This window comes from Harpegnathos saltator, unplaced genomic scaffold, assembly GCF_003227715.2.
Source record: "Harpegnathos saltator strain DR-91 unplaced genomic scaffold, Hsal_v8.6 scaffold221, whole genome shotgun sequence".
NCBI classification, from domain to species: domain Eukaryota; kingdom Metazoa; phylum Arthropoda; class Insecta; order Hymenoptera; family Formicidae; genus Harpegnathos; species Harpegnathos saltator.
Genome location: NW_020230008.1, coordinates 21287 through 44321, shown reverse-complemented (window position 1 = coordinate 44321; position 23035 = coordinate 21287). Strand labels below are relative to the sequence as shown.

Below are 23035 nucleotides of genomic sequence, written 5' to 3'. Positions count from 1 at the left end.
CCTGACTCCGGGACATTTTTTAATAGGATCTTCGCTCACTGTTCCTCCTCGTTCCTGAACCCTCGATATTCATGTTGCCCGAAAACCGGTTGTCTCGGTGACAACTTGTTTGCCAGTTTTCCGAACGATTTTGGCTCTTATGGGCGAGTGATTACATCAACATTCTCCAACAGCGCACTAAGTGGCGCAAGGTGACTCCGTCGATGCAAATAAGCCGTCTCGTCTTGTTGCGCAACCCGACTCGCGCGCCGTGCAAGTAGGAGCTCGGCCGAGTTAGCCAGGTTCATCCTGACGCCGACGAATTAATTCGCATCGTCACCATTAAAACCGCCGCGTTAAGTTATGTCCGCCCGATTGGGAAGCTTTGCGTGCTTCCCATTGAATGTACTTCACCGTCGACTTAACGAGTGTAATATGTTCATCATGCGTTCCTATTGCTTTAAGTCGTAATTATTGTATCTGTCAATGTTGGCTCAGGGCGGGTGGCGGCTTCCTGCGTTGCGAGCCAACACTTGCCGTTTGATTCATTTTAATTGATTGGCTGCTGGAGCTGTGTGTCGGGTATTTTCTTTTTAAATACGTACCGAGCATTGAACCTACGTTTCAAGGCGGGCGGTATGTTCGCCTGGACCTGTGAGGTTTTTAAAGTTCACGAATATTCTCTCATCCGCTGTTCACGTGAGCCCTGCGAGCTTAGTTTCCGATCACTATTCGGTGTTTCATGCTAGGTTCACGTGAGCAGTGAATCAAACGAGGCTGGAACAGCCAATCCGGCACATACATGTGTTTACCTGTCCGCCGAGAGTTGCCTGGGTATCTCGATGGGAATGTCGTCGCGATTTTCGTCTCGTTTTTAAAACGGCTGCCGGTGGATCGTTATGCGTGTATCACACTAGCGACTGCGGCTGCGGCTGCGATTGCGATTGCGATTCTTCTTCGACCAATCAGAAAGCGACTCGCGGCTGCGACTCACGAATGTCGTTTGGACGGCTGTCCATTTTTCGAGTCGCAGCCGCAGTCGCAACCAATCACAGAACTCCGTATAATCACGTGACGCGCTCGTCATAATCACATTTATTTAATAGTATGTAGAAGTTGGTGATCATTAGAATAAGGTTATATCTGTGTTGTTTTATGTGTTATGTATATTTTTTTTTAAATGTCAAAACAATTTAATAAGGAGATAGACTATTATTTAATAGATCTCGTAAAATATAAACCCCTTCTCTGGGATTGTACGTGTAATAGTATGTTAACAGTATTTAACCGCAGCCGCGATCGCCAATCGCAAGTGTGATTGGAAAACAAGAAATCGCAATCTCAATCTCAGTCGCAGTCGCAGCCGCGAGTCGCTAGTATGATACGGACTTTACAACACATTATTTGGTTCTCTCGGAGCGTTAGGCGCCGCGATTCTTCGTGCTTGTCTTTTCGACTTCTTAGCGCAAGCTTGCCGCATGTCGTGCTGCACTCAATTCGATTTTCATTCAGTAAATTTGATTGCACCTTAACGTCAGTCATTACGTTCTCTAGTGCAGACTAGAGTACCTCAAGTCAGAATATGGACATCATTAGTCGATTTTTTATTGGTTCTTTGGACCGCCATCTTTTTTCTTTGGCCGCATAATAGGGAAATAGTAGAGGAAACTTTCTATTTCGTGGGCATGGTTCTATATCTATGAGCGCGTGCCGCACAGTACCACATTATATGCATTTTGGGGACGATATTTCTGCGCAATTTTTATGTAAGTTTTATTACATACAATATTTAATATTAAAATTTTGTTATTATTAAGTAAATTATTAATAATTAAGTCGACTTTTTAGTCAATACTTAACCTTGAACCACTTATGTTTAACTTTATAATCCTAACCTTAAACTCACATGCATATATACATACATATAAAAAAGCTTTGACAATATTTGCTTTATAGAAGTGTAAAATGCCCAGTTGTACAGCAAACAATTGCTCCAACTCGTGGAAAAAACATTTAAGATGTGTTATTTTCCATTGAATGATTCAGAAAGATGTGCAATATAGGTAGCATTTTTTAAAAATTCTCTTGACTGATTATGAAAGTTCAAATTCAATTTTACGTGATTCAGAAATGATTGTTCTAGAATTTTTGCAGGACCGGTTTGTAAAAAAGAAAGCTCTTGAAAAAAGTCATGAAAAAGTGTCCGTATATCCGTACAGGACTTAATGGGTTAAATATACTTCATTTGAGCAGCTCTGTTCATCTACCGATACTGACTTTGATTTACGTCAAAATATAGATGTTTCGTTTTGTTATATAATACAATTTTTTCACTTAACGATCGTAATAGTAAGAAGTAAAGAAAAGAGTAAGAAAATAGTAAGAAAACTAAAACTAATATTAAGGAAGTATTCGAAATAAATTCTAATTATTCGGAAAGTAATTTTGAAATGAAAGAATTTTGCAAAATTGTAAACACAGATATAATACATGATCAATAGAAACATACAAATAACTTACATTTCCAGAATCGAAAATCGTTTATATTTCTGAGAGTATTGCTTTTCCGACTTCTGTTTACTAGATACTTTCTATTCAATATAATGTGCTGTCTATTCTAGAGTGATACATTTTGACTGACTTTTTTTAATATCCATCCGTGTGTATGTTATGTCTATATGTCTTTTGTATCTATGTATAATTATCATTTCAGTTGAACATTTTCATGATGCTTGCATACGTTTCGGTCATCTTGATATGTATTGGTACATATCACCTTATCTCGTATTATCGTAAACGATTACGTTTCATGCAAGCAGCAAACGCTCTACCAGGCCCGAAAGCGTATCCAATTATTGGAAATGCTTACTACTTTTTCCAGACAAGTTTTGACGGTAATATTATCATTTATAAACTTATCGTTTTGTTTTTACATTTTACCATTTTCAAGATGTGATTTTGTTATAATAATATAGAGAAAAGCATTAAAATGAACATCATAATGATGATTGTTAGCTATTGTTAATTTACATGTATACAATATGTGTTAATTTTACCTACATATTGAAAAACACATATATCCCTAAACACCTGTAACCTAGATTTCATTCTCCAATACTGGCAAACTTAAATTTTGATAAATTTTGTCAATACATGAACGTATACAAGATGTCAGGAAAAGGGCTTTGTCCTTTCTCCTAGTTGTATTTATTTTATTTATTCTTAAATGATTTTTACATGGTGTTTCAAAAATAGGTAGCCAAATTTTAAGAGCATATTCTACTATAAGGATGAAAAAAGTCATGCAAACATGTGGGTCCAGAAGCGTAACTTTCTTAAGTTGTAAACAATTTTTATTAAGCATATCGTCAGCATATTTCAGTCGCATTGTTCGAGAATTTTTAAATAATAAATACGTCAATAGATGGATTAACAGAGGAGGTCCCTGTTAGGAATTTTAATAAATTCATTTTTGTGTTTGAATGTTCGCGCGCCTAATGAATATTAGCGTAGAGAAATGTTTTCGAACGCAACGGCATAAATGACATCTTGCACATGATTTACAGTAGCTACCTCTTCTGTTCTCTTGCATTCGCTTCTCGTACTTACGAAAGAAAAGAATGGAAAAGAACGGTGTACTTGTTGCGTAACTACAATTTTTCTTGTGGATTGTTCGATCAACTATTAAAATTGTATTCTCTTTCAAACACGCCTGTATTCAATCTCTCGTATTCGCTCGTATTCAGAGAAAGTTAATAATACCTAACATGTCCATTGTTTCGCCTCTTACAAGAGGAGGACGCATCGACCGGGAAACGGTTTGGAACGAACTTACGGAGTTAATGGTACTTGACTACTAATAACTCATGGTAATAGCATACGACGCAATACCTCTTCGTTTTCGAGAAAAAACGGTCAAAGAAAAGAGTCAAAAAAGTGTACGAGTTAGTAAGAAGGATATCTAACGAAGTGGCGTAGCGCAGCAGCGAAGGTAACGGACTATCGAGGTGACGGGCTGAGGTTCGATCTCTGCTGTATGGTTTTTTTTATTCTGTAAGTATAAAAATGAAACAGAAAACATTAATAAATAATAAAACTGCGTTTCTTAAATATATTAGTGTTTGGTAAATATATTATTAATGATTTAAATTGCAAGAAGACTGTAAATCTTATCTATAAAATATATAGTGTATGAGAAAATTTTTATATAATAATTGCAATGGAAATAGGAATAAAAATATTGTTATGAAATATATAAGAATGCTACTAACCCTTTGCGGTCGATGCCGCCACAGTGGCGGCATTCGTAAGTCGTCGTAGAAGTCGATGCCGCCAGGCTGGCATTCATGATCGCCTGGCGTGCGGCACGGCAAATGAGGCTAGCGATAATGATAGAAAACTATCCTCCCGATGCTAGATTCAAATGTTTAGATCAACTTACAGATATCCATGTTTATCGATCTCTTCGAAATTAGCCGATCGCAAAGAGTAAAACTAGTATGAGATAATTTTTCGTAATCTTATATCGTATATATAAAATATTTATTTCTGTTACAATTCTCTATGTTGTATTGAAGTCGTGTTGTGTTGAAGTTATGTTGTGTCTTTATCTCTTCTGGCAATCCCCCTCCAAAAACTTCCTTTGTGTCATTCTAAACGATCGTTAAGAATGACGAAATGATTCGAGCATCGGAACAGTCGTCAGTAAAGCAAGCAGCAGCGTGCGTTTACTAGTGATACAGAGCAATTCGGTGATCATATTTAAATTACATGTATCATAACAATGTCAGAGAATCCTTCAACAAGCAAAATAGTTGGTGTAGAATTGTTAGAAGAAAGATCTTTTGAAAATGAAGATTTTAAAAGTGAATTCACTAATGCTCTCGTATATGCGAATTCTACTTACGAGATAATGAATTATTATCGAAAAATCCTCCAGCGAAAATATATATTTTTACTCCTATTTCCATTGCAATTATTTTTATATAAAATTGCAATTATTATTATATAAAAATGTTCTCATACACTATATATTTTATAGATAAGATTAGGGTTTTTTTTGCAATTTAAATCATTAATAGTATATTTAACAAACACTAATATATTTAAGAAACGCAGTTTTATTACTTATTAATGTTTTCTGTTTCATTTTTATGCTTAGAGAATAGAAAAAAAGCCATACAGCAGGGATCGAACATCAGCCGTCACCTCGGTAGTCCGTTACCTCGCTGCTGCGCTACGCCACTTCGTTGGATATCCTTCTTACTAACTCATACACTATGTTGACTCTTTTCTTTAGACCGTTTTTTCTCGAAAACGAAGTGATATTGCGTCGTATGCTATTAGCATGAGTTATTAGTAGTCAAGTACTATTAACTCCGTAAGTTTCGTTCCAAACCGTTTCCCGGTCGATGCGTCCTCCCCTTGTTAGATTTCCATCTCTTAGCTTTTTATTTATGCGAACATCTTAAAACTTTTCTCAGCAAACACAATGTAACATGTAACATACTTGTTAATTGTAATTTCGTACTTAACAATTTAACTGTTATATGACATATGCGTTATATAACAGCTGTTGAATAGGAAATTACAAGTAACAAGTATGTTGCATGTAATAATATGTTTGCTAGGTTGTTTATGAGACCCTGTTGCTATTGTAGAAATCGTATTATCGCTTTATATGACAAAACACAAAATATTCCAGAAATTTTTGAATGTTTTTAACACTTCACGAGACGTCGATGCGAGGTATGCATTATTGCAAAAAGAAATTATTTCCAACAATTTCTTTAATGAAATGTTCTTATCAACGTCTATTGTCAATAGAAAGTGTTTATAACTTGGAAAAGAAGGATCATTCCTAGACCCATGTTTTTATGATCTTTTGCATCCTTACAATGAGTAGAATATGCTCTTAAAGTTTGGCCATCTAGTTCTGAAACCGTATTTATACATCAACAATTAAGTTTTAAACGTAAATATTAGCTATAAAATTATTAGAATCTCTCTTTTTTAATAATTTTTCAATAAACAACAATAACAAGTACTGAGACTGAAAATTTACTAACTACTACTCACAGTAATAACTATAACAATATGTATCACAATTATTGAAATCGGTAAATGGTTCCCGTCTCTTTACTTAATTATACAATATTTTTAATAAAAGGAAACTATATATGTAATATTATTATTTCATGTTAAAATTATATGACGTTTATTATATTCTTTTTAATTTTTTTATTATATTCTTTATAATTTTAATACAATTAAATAGACAACTGCTTCATTGTAATGTACTTCTCAAGCATAAAAAGTTTCAGATTTACTGCCCAGTCTGTATAAGCTTATGGATATTTATCCTTCTCCATTTCGATTATGGATGGGCAATAAGTTAATTATTATTATATCCGAACCAGACCAAGCAAAGGTAAAAGAATACGTATTTGTTAATTTATTTCTAAATGAATCATGTACAAACTAACTATAAAATTGTAATATATCATTGCTGCTTTCTAATATATCAAAAGTATGTTTAATACCAGGTTTGTAAATATGAAACCGGAATTTGCCTATAGATGGTCCTAGCTGTCAATGTAGTTACCGTCAAACCGCGTCATTGGCGCCATTTCCATTTGTTGACATCTGACAAAGATTTTCAACTCACAACAATACAAGTTTCATACAACAGCATAGTTTGTAATAGCGTTGAACATGTCGAATTTTGTGCCTGGAAGCTACGATTTGCGGACAGCAAATGATTTTTTGTTACCATTTGAAGAAAATTGCTGCAGAATCGCATCGAATGCTTATCGAAGCTTACGGTGAGCATGCTCTTGGTAAATCACAGTGCTTTGAGTGGTTTAAAAAATTCAAACGTGGCGATTTTACGTGAGAAACGAAGAACGTGGAAGACCACCGAAAAAATTTGAAGACAGCGAATTGCAAGCATTGTTGGATGAGGATGACGCTCAAACGCAACAACAACTCGCGGATCAATTAAATGTGACACGAGAAGCCGTCTTCATACATTTGAAAGCCATGGGAAAGATTCAGAAGATGGGAAAATAAAATTCCACATGAATTGAATGAAAGACAGCAGGAAAACCGAAAAACCACTTGCGAAATGCTGCTCGCCAGGTACAAAAGAAAGTCATTTCTCCATCGAATTGTGACTGGCGATGAAAAGTGGATATATTTTGAGAATCCTAAGCGTAAAAGATCATGGGTAACTCCAGGCGAACCATCGACATCGACTGCAAGGCCAAATCGCTATGGACGGAAGACAATGCTCTGTGTTTGGTAGGATCAGAAGGGTGTGATCTATTATGAGCTGCTAAAACCTAGCGAAACCGTTCATACTGAACGCTACCGACAACAAATGATCGATTTGAATCAAGCTTTGCGTGAAAAACGACCAGAATATCAAAAAAGGTAACACAAAATGATTTCGCTTCATGATAATACACCATCACACACAGCAAAACTGGTCAAGGAAACGATTGAGGCGTTTAGTTGGGAGATACTTTCGCATGCGGCTTATTCACCAGACTTAGCTCTGTCCGATTACTACTTATTTGCATTGATGCGGCACGCACTTGCTCAGCAGCGCTTCACTTCTTACGGAAATATACGAAAGTGGCTCGATGACTAGTTTGCCTCAAAAGAGCAACAGTTTTATTGTCGTGGCATCCACAAATTGTCAGCCAGGTGGGAAAAATGTATAGCTAGCGATGGGCAATATTTCGAATAAAATATTTTTTATCATTTTCATACAATAAACGTGTATTTTCTATACAAAAATTCCGGTTTTATATTTACATACCTGGTATATCAAAAGAACGTATCAAAAGGTCAACCAACTAACAAGTGAAAGAAAAGCTTGAATAGAATATATAATGTATACTGTTACCCACGACCGACTCGCGCGTACCGAGTTTACGAAAATAATTATAATTCGTTCAGGAAGAACTATTATTATTTTATAATAACAGAACTCTTTTCAAGCATACAAAAGCTCAGGTTTTCACGCAAATTCTTAAGATCGTTGTCAACGTTTCTCTGTCAGCTGATCTCTCCTTTATTGGTTGATTCCGTCGTCCAGACAATCCTTCTTCAGTTGTTCAATCGATCAAATGCTTAAGGCTCGCGGACAACGGACGCTGCCACAAACCTTGTGTCTTGGATACAACAATACGTATACATAGTGTGGATAAAAAGTTTTCGGACTTTTTCTCATAAACAAAATCTCATAAACAAAAGAAAGTAAGGTAAAAAAATGTTTATTAGTAATTATTCTATGATCCCTGTAAAGCTATACAATGCTGTTCAATGTGCTCTGCCAGCCGCTCCAAAGCCAGCCGCTGAAAATCTCTTATTGCAATGTTTCGTAGCTCCTTCATTACGTTATCTCCTCTTATGGAAAAGAAACTCAAAAATACACTCAAAATAATATTCAATTTGCGCGTAAATTCGAATATTCAATTAAGTATAACCCAGTCAGAACCACAACGTGGATCCGACGTCGATGAGGGTTCAATTAACGTTGATTCAAAGGTTCACCGACCATATCAACGTCAAATCAACGTCGAATCGATGTTATTCCTTACGGAAAAAACATTCGAATATTGAATTGAGTGTTTATATTCAATTGTTCAAATTTATCCTCAAATATACACTCAAATTTGAGTATATATACCCACATTTGAGAGTAAATTCGAACAACTGAGTATAAATACTCAATATTTGAGTGTTTTTTCATAAGAAATGTTTCTGACTAGATAATATTCAACTTGAGTGTAACCCTCATACTTGAGTGTGACGTGAGTGTTATCCTCATCTTGAGGCCTGTGATTATGCCTGTGTTATTCTCGACTTGAGAGTTAGTTTAAGTTACTCTACAGTTGAGAATAACACTGAAATGAGTACTGAAATTCAGAATAACTTTGAAGTTAATTCTCAAGTTAAAGATACCATTGTATTAGGTTGGGGAAAAAGAAATCTATTATTTTTCCGCTAGATGGCTTTAGTGGTATATATCACGTGATGTATTAATCGCATAGGTTAATATTTATACTCGTTGGAAAAGTGACATTCCGTACTAAAAAAATTCTTTAACGGTTTTGTGATTTGTCGATTAAGTTGTTATAGCACGTAAAAGATGTACGTTAACAAAGAGAAAATTCGGGATATTTTACAATTTTGCTTCGATAAAGGCGAAAATGCAAGCCAGGCGGCTGAAATTGTGAATGGTATTTATGATCCCGATACTGTCACAGCCAATCACGCGCAATTTTGGTTTCGTCGATTCCGTTCCGGTAATTTTGATGTTAAAGATGCATCTCGCACAGGTAGGCCCGTCGTCGAAAATGTCAATAAAATTATGGAAATAATCGAAGTAGACCGGCATGTTAGCCGTAGTATCGCCCAGGAGCTGAAGATGGACCACAAAACAGTTTTAAACCATTTGCATAAAGCTGGATTCAAAAAAAGCTCGATGTTTGAGTGCCACACGAATTGACGCAAAAAAACATGATGGACCGAATTTCAATCTGCGAAGCCTTGACCAAACGGAACGAAATCGAGCCATTTCTGAAACGGATGGTGACTGGGGATGAGAAATGGATTACATATTGTGCGAAAACGATCGTGGTCAACGCGCAGCGAAGCGGCTCAAACGGTGGCCAAACCAGGATTAACGGCCAGGAAGTTTTTGCTGAGTGTTTGGTGGGACTATAAAGGAATCATCCACCATGAGCTGCTTTCATGTGGCCAAACACTAAATTCGGACCTCTATTGTCAACAATTGGACCGTTTGAAGCTAGCGATCGACCAGAAGCGGCCAAAATTGGTCAATAGGAGAGGAATTGTTTTTCATCAGGACAATGCCAGGCCACATACGTCTATATAGTGACTCGTCAGAAACTCTGGGAGCTTGGTTGGGAAGTTTTGATGCATCCACCATATAGTCCGGACCTGGTGATTACCATCTGTTTTTGTCATTGCAAAACTTTCTTGATGGTAAGAAATTGACCTCAAGAGAAGACTGTGAAAATCGCTTAATCGAGTTTTTTGCAAATAAGGACCAGGGCTTCTGTGAAAGAGGGATCATGAAATTATCTTTAAAATGGCGACAAATTGTAGAACAAACCGATGCTTGGACCAAAATCGAACAATCCTAACTATGTTAAATAAAGCCTTGAAATAAACGAAAAAATAATTAATTTCTTTTTCTCCAACCTAATATTTGTGTTTAAATCCGAAGCAGTTGTTACATTAAAGTTTAGTATAACAACAAGCTGGATATGCAGTTTGATGAATAAATTATAGCACTTGACAGGTTACATCCTGAAAAAAAATATTCCTTTAAAATACTCATTAATAATAATAATAAGTAATATAGAGAAAAACAATTGTTACCAAATAACAATTGGTTAACAATTTTGTTAATTAAAAGTATAAAGTAAATGGTAATAATTTTATTAATTAAAAGTATGTAGTAAATGGTAAAAGTATATGATAAATGTATACTTTTACCATATAACGGTAGGTCTTATATAGGCAGAAGAGAAAATCATGATAACATCAAAATAACTTCAAAATGATGAGAAAAACTTATTTTTTCGTCATGATTCGGTCATTTTCTCAATGCAATGCCATTAGTTAATAAAATGGAAACTTATCAACATACGCATGTACATTTATTATGCATATAATTAATATTATAGAAAAATATACACTTTTGATACATGACGTATTTATTATTTGTCTCACCATCATTCATGCAATTATGTAGCATTTTATTAATAAGCTTTGTTTTAGCACATTTTACTTTTTTTCTCTATTGATATAAATAATTATTATTGGAGCATTGTGTTGAACATACTATTGTTACACAATTATTTTCCAGTTTATTTAAAAAACAATATTTACAGTATATATTTAACTTAAGAATTTATTATATAAAAAGTGTTTATACAGGGTTTTATACAGTTTTATACAGGGTGTCTGAGAAATTTTGAACCAAGCGATTTGTACAAATAGAACAGGTGAAATTGAACAATGAAGCCATATAAAATTTTCCAAGAATTGCAATAGTTATTAAGTTATTAATTAAAACTGGGCCAATGAGCGCACGAAAAACAATAGGCTGAACTTGATAGAAGTATATACAAATAGATACATGCAGATCGCAAGATAGGGTAATCATCTTTTATTTATGATCGTCGTCTATGATAATGATCCAACAGTCACGTCTTCAGACTCATGAAATTGTTTGATACGTGTCATGCTGCTCCGCGACAAAAAATAAAATTTACTCCAAAGGAGTGCACTGATATGATCATTGTCTACGGACTAGCAAGCGACAATGTACATGTCGTAGCTCGCATCTATGTGGAACGATTTCCTAGGCATACAAGACGTCCATTGAGAAAAAGAATTTTATATGCAGTGTAAAAGTTACGTGAGACTGAGTGCTTAATGCATAACTATGGAACACAGCTGGTGCATTAGTGCATCTTGCCGTTGAAGACGAGGAAAGGATCTTGTGTATTGATCCGCCAAATGCAATCAGCTAATTATCTTTGTTATGATTTGAGTATTCAGAAGTAAGACATTTGTCTTGTCTATTGTCTTCAAACTTCTGTCGAATTCAACCTACCGTCTCCCATACGCTCATTGGCCTAGATATATTAATTAATATCTCAATAACTATTACGATTCTTAGAACATTTTACATGACTTTATTGTTCAATTTCACCTATTCTACCTATACAAATTGGTAAGTCTAACATTTCTCAGACACCCTGTATAGAGTTTCAATGTCATACTATTCAATGTCATACTTAATTGTGCAGAATAAACTTTTAAATGTTCAATGTATATACTCAAACTGGAATGCGAATGCTCAGTTATTGGGTGTACGCACTCCATCTTTTAAAGAATACATTCAATTGTGAGTATTAATACTCAATCTCTAGAAGTAAACATTCAATGTTCAATATAAATACTCAATATTCAGTGCAGACACGCAAAATATAAGTATGTATACCCAAATTTGAGAGTTTACTTTCAAAATCGAGTATAAAAACTCAATATTTGAGTTTTTTCCGTAAAGGTTAGATCGTTTTGATATTGTCGAATCATTGTCCATTTAGCTTCAATTTCAGCTTTGGAAACAAAAAGTAAGCCACCGGTGCTAAATCTGGCAAGTACGGTGGATGGCGTAGCACAGTAACAGTTATTTTGTTAAAAACTAACGAATTACTGCTGCAGTGTGAGACGGCGCGTTATGATGCAGTAAGAACTAATTTTCGTTTGTATACAAATCCGGACGTACACACGCGATGTGATTCAATAGCCGATCCATTATACTCACATAGAACACTGCATTCATTGCTTGTCCTTTAGGAACAAATAACTTCGATGTTCGGCTCAGTTCGGCTGGTGTGCAGACGCCCGGTTCTTTCATCATCCTGAATGCCCTATCTATCTCTCACATAAAGATAACTTTAAGGTGCTTAAACTTTAAATCTTTATATAATCTTGAAAGAACTCTAATCAAGGTCGTACTATTTATTGTATATTTCACTTCAAAACCTATAACTTTTATATGGACCGATTTTCTCAAAAAAAATATATTTTTCGAAATATTAAAAGGTTTTTAACATTTTCTGCACACCCAAATAAAGAGCTATGTTTATTAAATGATAAGGAATACGCAGAAAGTTTATATATATATGTATTATATATTCTACTCAAGCTCTTCTTTGCCTTCCTAGTTAATTGAATTTATAAGAATGTATGTTTTATGAATGTAATACGCATTCCATATACTATAACTGCAGAATCCATTAGCATAAAAAAGCAATAACATAACAGACATTTTAGCAAATCACTATTATATATTACAGACGATCCTCCAAAGCCGATATTGTTTAAACAAAAGCAAGTTCTATGATATTTTCAAGCCGTGGATAGGAACAGGATTGTTTACAGCTCCTGGTAAGACTTTGCATACGACAAACAGTTTTGTAACGCAGAAAATATAATCGTTGCATTTCTTATGCGATAAATATCCTCATGCAGTATACTTGTTAATCCCTGCGACGGGGTGGTCGGCGCTTCCACTCGGTGGCCCCCTTGCGGGACATGTCCCGGCAAAAGGAGGCCGCCGCTCCCCACATCTCTTCGCTTTCGCACATTGTTCTCAGCAAGTGCGGGAGCGAAAGATTCTTCCCCTGGCACCCCACCGCCCGTGCGAGGACACGGCGAGGGGCAACGTAAGCGACAAGAGGCGATCGCGCGCGACGAGGAGCGAGCGAGCTATTTCTTTATAGCTTTTTCCTTATAGCTCGCTCGCTCCTCGTCGTTTGCGCTCGCTCGCTCTTCGTCGCACTCGCTCGCCTTTTGTCGCTTGCGCTTGCTCGCTCCTCGTCGTTCGCTTTCGCTCGCTCCTCGTCGCGCGCGCTCGACTCTTGTCGTTTACGTTGCCCCTCGCCACGCGCGCTCGCCTACCGTCACTCGTTGACTCCGCCTGTATCAAATGTCTACGTGCTTACTGCGGTCGCCCTCCGCTCTCTACGCGCTCATTGGCTCACATGTTTTAATTAATAACTCGATAACTATTGCCAATTTGACATTATGGTACATGACTTTTCTTCTCGGCTACACCCAATCTATCTCCAACTTTCGTCTGCATAATCAGCTATCAAACACCCTGTATACGACGTTTCAATCGACGTTGTGCTATACATTAACAAATATACCAAAAGAATATTATAAATTAATAAAATAATAAAATTATACATATACTGTCCAATGTATTTGATAGTTAAACAATAAAGTTGTAATTATTATAATAACACATGAAAAAATATCTTACACAATATGTAATAATAACTTCATATACAGTACATTTGATAACTTATGTGGCCATAGCTAATAGAGGCATAACGCTGATTGATATAAAAAAGTCAAATATCGATTTGCGAATCACAATATCGAGTTATTAGTTACAGAAATCTAATCAATGAAAGCCCGTCGAGAGGACAACGCGTCGCTACTCGTGTTTTATCTCGTTGCTCCTAAGTTTCGCCGCGCGCAATAGTTACTGTGTCGACTAAGCAGCGCTATAGCTCGAATAGCTATAATGCTCTTCCAATATTGTCTCAGGGAGCGTTCATTAATCAGATTTCTATAATTAAAAACTGGAAAATTATTGCGAATATTACTAAATGGTATATGACATTTATGTTTGTATTAATTCGTTCTATATCTCCACGAATTCCTCAGAATAAGTATGGGATACTTTGTATATTTTCGGAAATTTACAAATATTTGAAAGGGTTATTGACAAATTTCTAATATTTTGCAAAGGATGTACCCTATTGCTTTCTTATTTCTTTCTAATATTTAATTTTCCTCAGCATCCAAATGGGTCACACATCGAAAAATGTTAACAACGAGCTTCAATACAAACATATTACGAGTATTCTGCGATACATTTGTGAAACAAGCTTCAATATTTATGGAAAAATTAGAACACATGACAAACGACGAAATTGATTTAGATCATCATTTAGCGACGTGTACGTTGGACATAGTTTACGGTAAGTTAAAATTATTATTTCACATTAATTTGTTAAAAATTGTATATGCCGTAAACTTTTCATTATATTAAATGTACAAAACCACAATGAAAATTTTAAATAATATATTTCATGATATATATTAAGTTAAAATAAAACCGTTATATTAAAATTAAGAGTGTTATATTAAGTTGAAAAAAGCATTACATTAAAATTAAAAACCCCGATATTTTCATGCAAAATCTGAAGACACTTTGTTGGGTATCAATTTGGAATCGCAATCAAATAAAAATAATCAGTATGCCAAAGCGGTGTCAAGGTATGATTCTGTTTTGCAGATCTTTTATTTTTCAATTCTTGTAAATGATATATGTTATATTCAGAAGTTTTAATGAAGTCGTCGCGATGTCTATTTTTAGATTGAAAAATATAGTTATACGTAGAATGCAGAATATATTTTTATATCCCGATATGATATTTAATCTCACTACTCTAAACCGTGAGCAGCAGAAGCATATAAATTATCTAAATTCTGTTGCAGAAGAAGTAGGTATTATGCAAATACATTTTTTATAGATGTTATATTGTTTGATCGCTATATAAATTATTATCATACAGGTAATACAAAAGGAAGACGCAAAAAATAATTTGCACTCTATTAAAGCAGAATATGCAAAACCCTGTAAGTTGTCAATGTTTTATTTGTATGTCTTCAAATGCTATATTTTTGCGGTTGTTGCAAAATATCTGAAAATTTGCTTGTTGAAGTTATATATTTTATATATTAAATTTATACATATATAAAAGAAAATATTTCTTGCTCCTTACCAATTTATGTTTATAATATATTATTTAGTGCAACACATTTGCATTGATCAGAGATTGGTGACAAAATATTGTTATGAGATATGCAAATGAATTCAACACACATACAGGGTGTCCCAGAACTATCGGATTTTCACGTAAAGAATTAAAGGGGCTGCATAAAATCTACACAATGTGTGGGAAACTGCTTCTCGCTTTCTGTGTCTCAATAGATTTTATATTTATGCCGCCCCTTCTCTCTCGCCTCTCTTCCTTCTGCCCCTTTCCCTTTCTCTCTCCGCGTCCATCCTTTTCTTTCCCTCTATTTGAATTTGAAAATTTTTAACGCAGAATATGCAAAACCCTGTTTGATGAAACCCAGCAGTTTGATAGATTAAAATTAAAATTGGAATCCTACTCCACTGTGTACCCGCCCATCGAATAATCCAATTGATCAGGTTCATTAATTATTAACTCATAAACTAATGTTCTGATCCAAAAGTGGTAGAGAAACTTTCGGTTTCTCCTGCACCTTCTTTCACCCTTTAAGAGAAAATCCGGCAGTTTGGAATACTCTATAGCAATATATTTAGCAATAATATAAGAATCTCGTCACCAATATAAAAAAGAATACATTTTATATTGTTTTCTGTTTGAATAAAATAGCAAAAAGGATATTTCTCGATATACTAATGGAAGCGTCTGACGAAGGCAAGAAATTTAATCGCAAGGAAATTCTCGATGAGATCAATACAATGGTGACAGCGGTTCGTATAATTTAACTTTATCGGGATGTACACTCAGAGGCAGATATGGTATTCCTCGGCGGCGTCGTATACGCCTGTAACACAATCGAAAGCGATGACAGGCATATACGCAGGGCATACTGTACAGCGCGAGAGAAGCGAAGAAGGAGCAAAGGAGAAGTGGCGGGAGGCGTTCCGATGTTGCATCTTTATCGCATGTCGCACGATCGAGAGAGAAAGCATTACTAGACGTGGTACGGATAATGGTGTCCCAACTAGATGTTTTACTCACTCTATGCTTGAATATGAGTGAGACAGCTATAGGGACCGCGCTGTCTCTGTAGGTGTTTTACGGCTTCTATAAAATCTCGAAATATGGTGGACTGGGACAAAAACGTAAGTAAAATAATTAATCTACGAACTTGCCACTATCGTCTGAACGAGGGAAATAAAAAACGAACTACTTTTTCAATAATCTTAAGGTATTCAAAAATTATATTTGAAAAATCCTCATAAAAATCGATAGTTTTAAGTTAAAAATATTTTATTTGCAAGAAAACAATATTTCATGAAATTTACGAAAAAACTTATGTTATGCCATAAAATATGTCAAATTGTGCAATTTTTTTTAAATGCATCACGTCTTTACTTTTGAAAAGACTGCGGGAAAGAGGGACGATTTTTTAAATATAATTTTTAAATGCCTTAAAATTATTGGAAAAGTAGTTCGTTTTTTATTTCCCTCGTTCAAATGATAGTGGCAAGTTCGTAGATTAGTTATTTTACTTGCGTTTTTATCCCAGTCCGCCATATTTCGAAATTTTATAGAAGCTGCAAAACAGCGCGCGCTTAAATACGTCACGTTATTTTTTGTGTATCTGCTACATTATTATTCATACGTATAACACTATAAAAATTCATTCTTAGTATTTATATATATATTATTATCTCTACCAAGTTTGAAATCATCCGCTTAGTTTCCGAAAAGTTCGTGAAAATTGCCTATTTTTCTGGCCTACAGACAGGATTCCCTACTTAATCGACATTTCTGTTAAGGAAAAAAGAGGAAAGCACGATACATTGCTATTAGAGCGAGCGAGACACCTATAGAGACAGCGCGGTCCCTATAGCTGTCTCACTCATATTCAAGCGTAGAGTGAGTGAGACAGCTAGTGGGGACATCATTAACCGTACCACGTCTGGTAATGCTTTCTCTCTCGATCGTGCGAAATGCGATAAAGATGCAACATTGGAACGCTTCGCGCCACTTCTGCTACGCTCCTTCTTCGTTTCTCTCGCGCTGAACAGTACGCCTTGCGTATATGCCTGTTATCGCTTTCCATTGTTTTACAGGCGTATACAACGCCGCCGAGGGACACCATACCTCTGAGGGTCAATTGTTCCAACTTTGTGGTAAGTTAACTGGTAGTTAAATCATATCTCTGTTTTTGTCTAAGTTGAAGAAAAAACGAAGACGAACATATGATTTAACTATCAGTTAACTTACTAAGGAGTTGGAACAACCGGCCCCGAGTGCACACATGGTGATTAGTAACTTATGTAGTCAAAGCTAATAGAAGCATAGAGCTGATTGATATAAAGAAGAAAGTCAAATACTATTTGGCAAAAATTATAAGAATAGCCGAATTACGCATAAAAAAATCGAATTAATTAGCGTGTGCTGCCGCAATAGTGGATGGCACGCTTAGATGCTCAAGCTTATAGCGTGGCCCATCTCACGTAGCAATAGCTGCCGACGGTCCTTTCTTTCTCTCGTCCCGCACTGGTAGCTATTGCTTGAAGAAATAAACCGTTAACAGGCCGTTGGTGAAGTAAGTTCGAGTAGCCGAGCGTGTTATCTATTACTATTACCGCAGCGTACACTAATTCAGTCGATTTTTTTTTCACATATAACGTTTGTGACTTTTACGTCATTTTTACAATTTTTTCGATGTGGTATTTGACTTTTTTCTTTATCTCAATTAGCTCTACGCCTCCATTGGTTATAGCTATATGAGTTGCCAAACTCTCTATATAACCATTCATGTAATGTATTAATGAAACTAAAGGAACTAAATATATTTAATGAAATTATAGAACTGATAAAACCAGTTTTCTCTTATGCAGGCATCTGACACGACTGCCATCACTATGTATTTTACAATATTTATGTTGGCAAATTTTCCAGAAATTCAAGTACGTATTAAAGTTTAATTAATTCCTTTTCTGAGATTATTCTGTTTCTCAATAACCGTATTAGTTTTCTTATATTGTTCTATTTGAATCTATTACATTATTTATTGTAAGGAAGTGTTAACTACTGTCCTATCTTATACCTGTACTCGTTCTTTTTAATACTTCATTTTAGTTACGTCTATTTTATAAAAATATTTTATTTTTATAAAAATATTTTATAAAAATTATGTACGATGTGAAAAAATAAAATTATTCTTTATTATTTAAAGGATATAGTTAAAGATCCTAACAATATAGAATCTAAATATTTAAAACTGGCCAATTGGAACTCGCACACAATGTAAATGTGTTCTTTTATAATAAATTCTTTTTTATTAAATGTCAAGTATCATAAAATACATATTATATAATTAACCAATTGTTTCGGTACTGTATTTGGCCCTCATCAATAGTATATTACGCTAACTTACAAATAAAAATTTTTTCTTCCCCCACGAAACATTGATGTTAATATAACACGTAGTCCCATCGCATCGTGTCTTATTACCCTTTATCGATCCATGAAGGAGGAGATCTTCAGAAAAGGAAATCTTGATTCTGCTGCTAACTCTTGAAACATGTGCTGCACCAATTCCTCCTAGTACTTCAATAGGGATCAGGAAATATTGTGAATTTTCACACAGTAATCTTCATGTGCAACTTTGAGGGCTAGCCAAATTCAATTGTGCAGTGTAATAACTGACAAGAGCAATAATACAAATAATGTCATATTGAATGCAACACAAGCAAACCAATCCCAGTAAATACAAAATATCATTGATGTTACAATGTCAGCTAAATCATATGTTACATAACAGTTGCTTTTTTATATAACAAAGTAAAAGTTACATACCATATGATTTAGCTGACATTGTAACATCGACGATACTTTGTGTTTAGTGGGATATTTTTAAATGTAACAATTATTGAAGGTAAACTAACAGAAATAGCATTATGTCCCATGTATCGATATGTAAGATGTGTTGTCAGATTTTATATTGTCTGATTTGCAGCATCCACCTTGTCTCATGCAGTGACAAAAATGCTACATTTTGAGAGACAACTTCCAAGTATTTTTGTTATAGTTATAACATCTGAAACTGCTTCATCAATATTTCTCAATTGGCGTGCCTTATTTTCAACTTATGCTATGTATTAAGCTACGGAATCATTAGGTGATACGCGGTAGAAACTTGGTTATAAATAATAATTTATTTGTTTCGCTCTTATCTACTCGCGAATATTGCAAAGCTTGACCTACATAGCTTTTGCAGTATCACATATAATTAAATATTCAAGCTGAGAATATTCCATAGATGAAGATAATACGTACATGGCTTTTATATTCTTCTTATTCCTTTTTTAATATTATCAGCTACCTTTCGATTTGATTTCTGTACCACCGACCACTTCCAATAGTCCGAATGCAATAAGAATAGAGCATATTTAAAATTTCCATAGCTAGAAATTATTTCCATCAAATTTAGTTATGTTCCGAAGATCTAACGATTCTACCATGACTTGTGCTTCGGTCAAATGAGAGAAAGAATTGGCCAGAGAAACAAGAGATTGTTCACAAGTTACGATACGCGTTTACTTGGTCCCATAACCTCTTAAGACGATTGAACTACTCTTTGGTCAACGCCAAGAACAACAAAAACGTTTATATATAGTGCTTTATATATACTGCTGCTTAGCACAATGTCGAGTCAATGACACATACGAATCAGACTTACATCCAGATAGCCAAACCTGCGCGAGCAAATTTTGAGAGAAGTTATTGACAAATTTAATGCAAGATCTGTGTTATCAAATTCTGTTCCCAAACTGCTGCCAAATATGCAACAGAGAGTTGCTGCCTGGCAACTTGGAGCAGGTCTTGACATCAAAACACGAACTGAATACAGACGTAGATGGCTATGGTTTTGGTATAGATTTTTGATCGAATTTGCTGCAAATTTGAGCGCAATTTTTAGGTAATTCGCTTACTGGATACAAAAAGAAAAATGAAAAAAAACTAGAAAAATGGATTGATCTGAACGATGCCACGCAGGCATTAAAGTACTACTAATGGCGCACGCATACACGCACACAAAGTAACTAAAGAATTAAGTAACTAAAAAAGCGCGAAAATAATCAAATATAATTTTTATATCTAACAATTCTTGTATCATATTTGTTAGTGTCGAGAAAAATTTTCAAAGAGTTTTCAGAAGAATCAACAATTCTCAATTATTTTAAATGTATTGTAATTTGCACAGTGAATGCATATATGCATTGTTACAATTATTAGGTGCTTGAATTAATTCTTGCTGTTCTATTGCGTTGGCAATAGAATTTTTCCAGTAATGCCTCCAATTCTCCATCTTTAAGTTCTTTCGGCTGATCAGAACGCTCTTTGTCACTCACGTCAAAATTGTTGTCTTTGAATCGTCTAAACCAATCTCTGCGAGTTGTTTCAAATAAAGCATGCATCCCATAAGCCTCCATTAGCAAACGATAACTTTCAGCAGCAGATTTCTTGAGATCAAAATAGAAAAGTAATACTTCCCGCAAATGCTTTTTCTCTTATACGAAACCCGACATCTTCAATGCAATAACAAATTGTGTTCTTTGCACTCTGATCTAATGTCACATACTGATTAAAGCCTATTGATAATACTTTCATACATACATACGGTCACTTTCGGCCATATTAAAATATTACAATTACTGACCTCTATTAGTCAACAGCGAGAATTAATTCAAGTACTTAATATAATTAACGTATCTCCTCACATTGTTAATTTTTCTCAAAATCTACAATTATAACATCACAGAATATGTGTATATATAAAAATTATGTAAAAATGATAATTATAATTATAATTATATATTGTTTGAGAAAATTTGTCTGAGAAAAAGCGCCAGAACGAGATTAATCATTTCCCATAGCTTTTTGGAGGCTGAATGCGAATTAAACCAAACTAAATTCATTACTCCAAACTAAATTGCTCTATCATATCACAATTTTGAAAAATTTGCAGTTAAATTTGTAAAAATGGGCTGTTTTTACGTATTTTGTCATCTTATAACTAAGTAATGCGGCATACCGGAGAAGGCTTCAGCTGCACCCTCACGGGAATGCGAAGTTTATATTCCTGACGCTCTACCAGGCCCAGATTTTTAACTGAGCCCACGATACTGGGACCACAACCTTAACGTGATTAATTTTTTATTCTTCTTAGAATTAACAATTACGATATACGGACTCGTAATATGCAGATATGATGCATCCGAGCCAAAATAAACGGAAACATTTATGGTTTTACAATGCTAGTGCAACTTGATATCATAAATAATAAAGAATAATTTTTATCTTTTCACATCATATTATTCATTTCCTGCAAAATCAACCTGGAAAATACAAAAATCTTTAAAATAGTATAGAAAGACGAGTAACAGATATAGTACAATATAAGGTTTAATATCGGTTTAAATAGCTATTTAAAGAAGGATATTTACCTAAACGAATCAAAATGAGATCAAACCTTGCGAATTCTTCGCGGAAAAAACGGAAAGTAATACAGAGGGTGTGTTTGTACAACTTCATATTTCTCAACAAATCATATTTCTCGTTATTTAAAAATTTAAATATTATAAAAAATATAAAAAATTTGCGACGCTGTTGCATATTTTGTACAATATTATTTAAAACAGCGTTTATACGATTATTACCGTTGTTCTCACAAACCTCATCTGGAAGCAAAATCAAACAAGATTCATAAAATTTAAAGATAAATATAGTATTTGACGTAACTGTTTTTCGAAATACTGTTTATGAACAAAATGACAACTAGTCAAAGTTCACATAACGTTTTTCATTGAAATTGTTGCTCGGCTTTGACTGTGAGGAAAAACTAAGCATCATAGAGAGAAACTGCTGTGTCCAAAAATTAGTTTTTAATGTTCATAAAAAGTGTGTAAAATTGCAAGTCAATCGGTGTTTTCGAGATATAGTAGTCACGTTTTGAGAATATATTTTGAGAATAACATGTTTAAGTTTTACATTAAGTTTACTTTACGTAAGCATTACAAATTTTACATTTACACTGAATCGTCTACTCTAAGGCCATAAAATAAACCATTATCGAGGTGGATGCTTCCAAAAGCTCAATCAGAATGTTGATTCGACGTTAATTTGACGTTGAAAGAGTCGATGAACCGTTGAATCAAGTTACTTCACCCTCATCGACGTCGAATCAACATTATTTATTCTGACTGGGAAAATCTTTTTGTTTTTACTTACGTCGTAATCTTTTCTCTTTGCGCTGCTTAGTGTCCGCTTTTCAGTCTAAAGTGCATATATCTTCCGCAACAATGTATATATACATGTATATATATGTGTATATACGTGCATTCGGACCTATCTATACTTGCATTGATTGGAAATTCTTAAAAACATTATTGCATACTTTCATAAAATGTATCATATATGCGGCAATATATACAGCTAATTTAGCTCGGCATCTATACAGGGTGTTGTCCCATTTAACGCGCTGACAAAGAATTCGTGATAAATACTGGAAAACTACAGATTCGCGAAGAAAAAGAATGGCGTAATGAAAATTTGTTCGCTCGAAGAAGGGCGACATCCACGTGTATCAACTCGATCGCTATCCCCATGCTCTCATCGGGGGA

The 23035-nt window shown here is 34.7% G+C and overlaps 1 protein-coding gene across 1 annotated transcript; it reads left to right on the top strand.

Moving 5' to 3' along the window:
• Positions 1–1486: 1486 nt before the first annotated feature.
• On the top strand, positions 1487–18479 carry LOC112588452 (cytochrome P450 4C1-like). Its single transcript, XM_025298481.1, has 10 exons — positions 1487–1745; positions 2693–2873; positions 6303–6409; positions 12894–12984; positions 14409–14591; positions 14820–14889; positions 14990–15116; positions 15189–15252; positions 16041–16141; positions 18248–18479. The coding sequence occupies exons 2-10, from the start codon at positions 2705–2707 to the stop codon at positions 18332–18334; spliced, it is 999 nt and encodes a 332-aa protein (XP_025154266.1). The 5' UTR covers positions 1487–1745; positions 2693–2704; the 3' UTR covers positions 18335–18479.
• Positions 18480–23035: the final 4556 nt, after the last annotated feature.

Excerpts from the sequence above, each read along its gene's own strand:
- LOC112588452 (XM_025298481.1), top strand. The coding sequence starts at position 2,705 with ATGATGCTTGCATACGTTTCGGTCATCTTGATATGTATTGGTACATAT. Across the intron at positions 6,410-12,893 it reads CCGAACCAGACCAAGCAAAG|ACGATCCTCCAAAGCCGATA; the intron begins GTAAAAGAATAC and ends TATATATTACAG. Across the intron at positions 16,142-18,247 it reads TCAATACAATGGTGACAGCG|GCATCTGACACGACTGCCAT; the intron begins GTTCGTATAATT and ends TCTCTTATGCAG.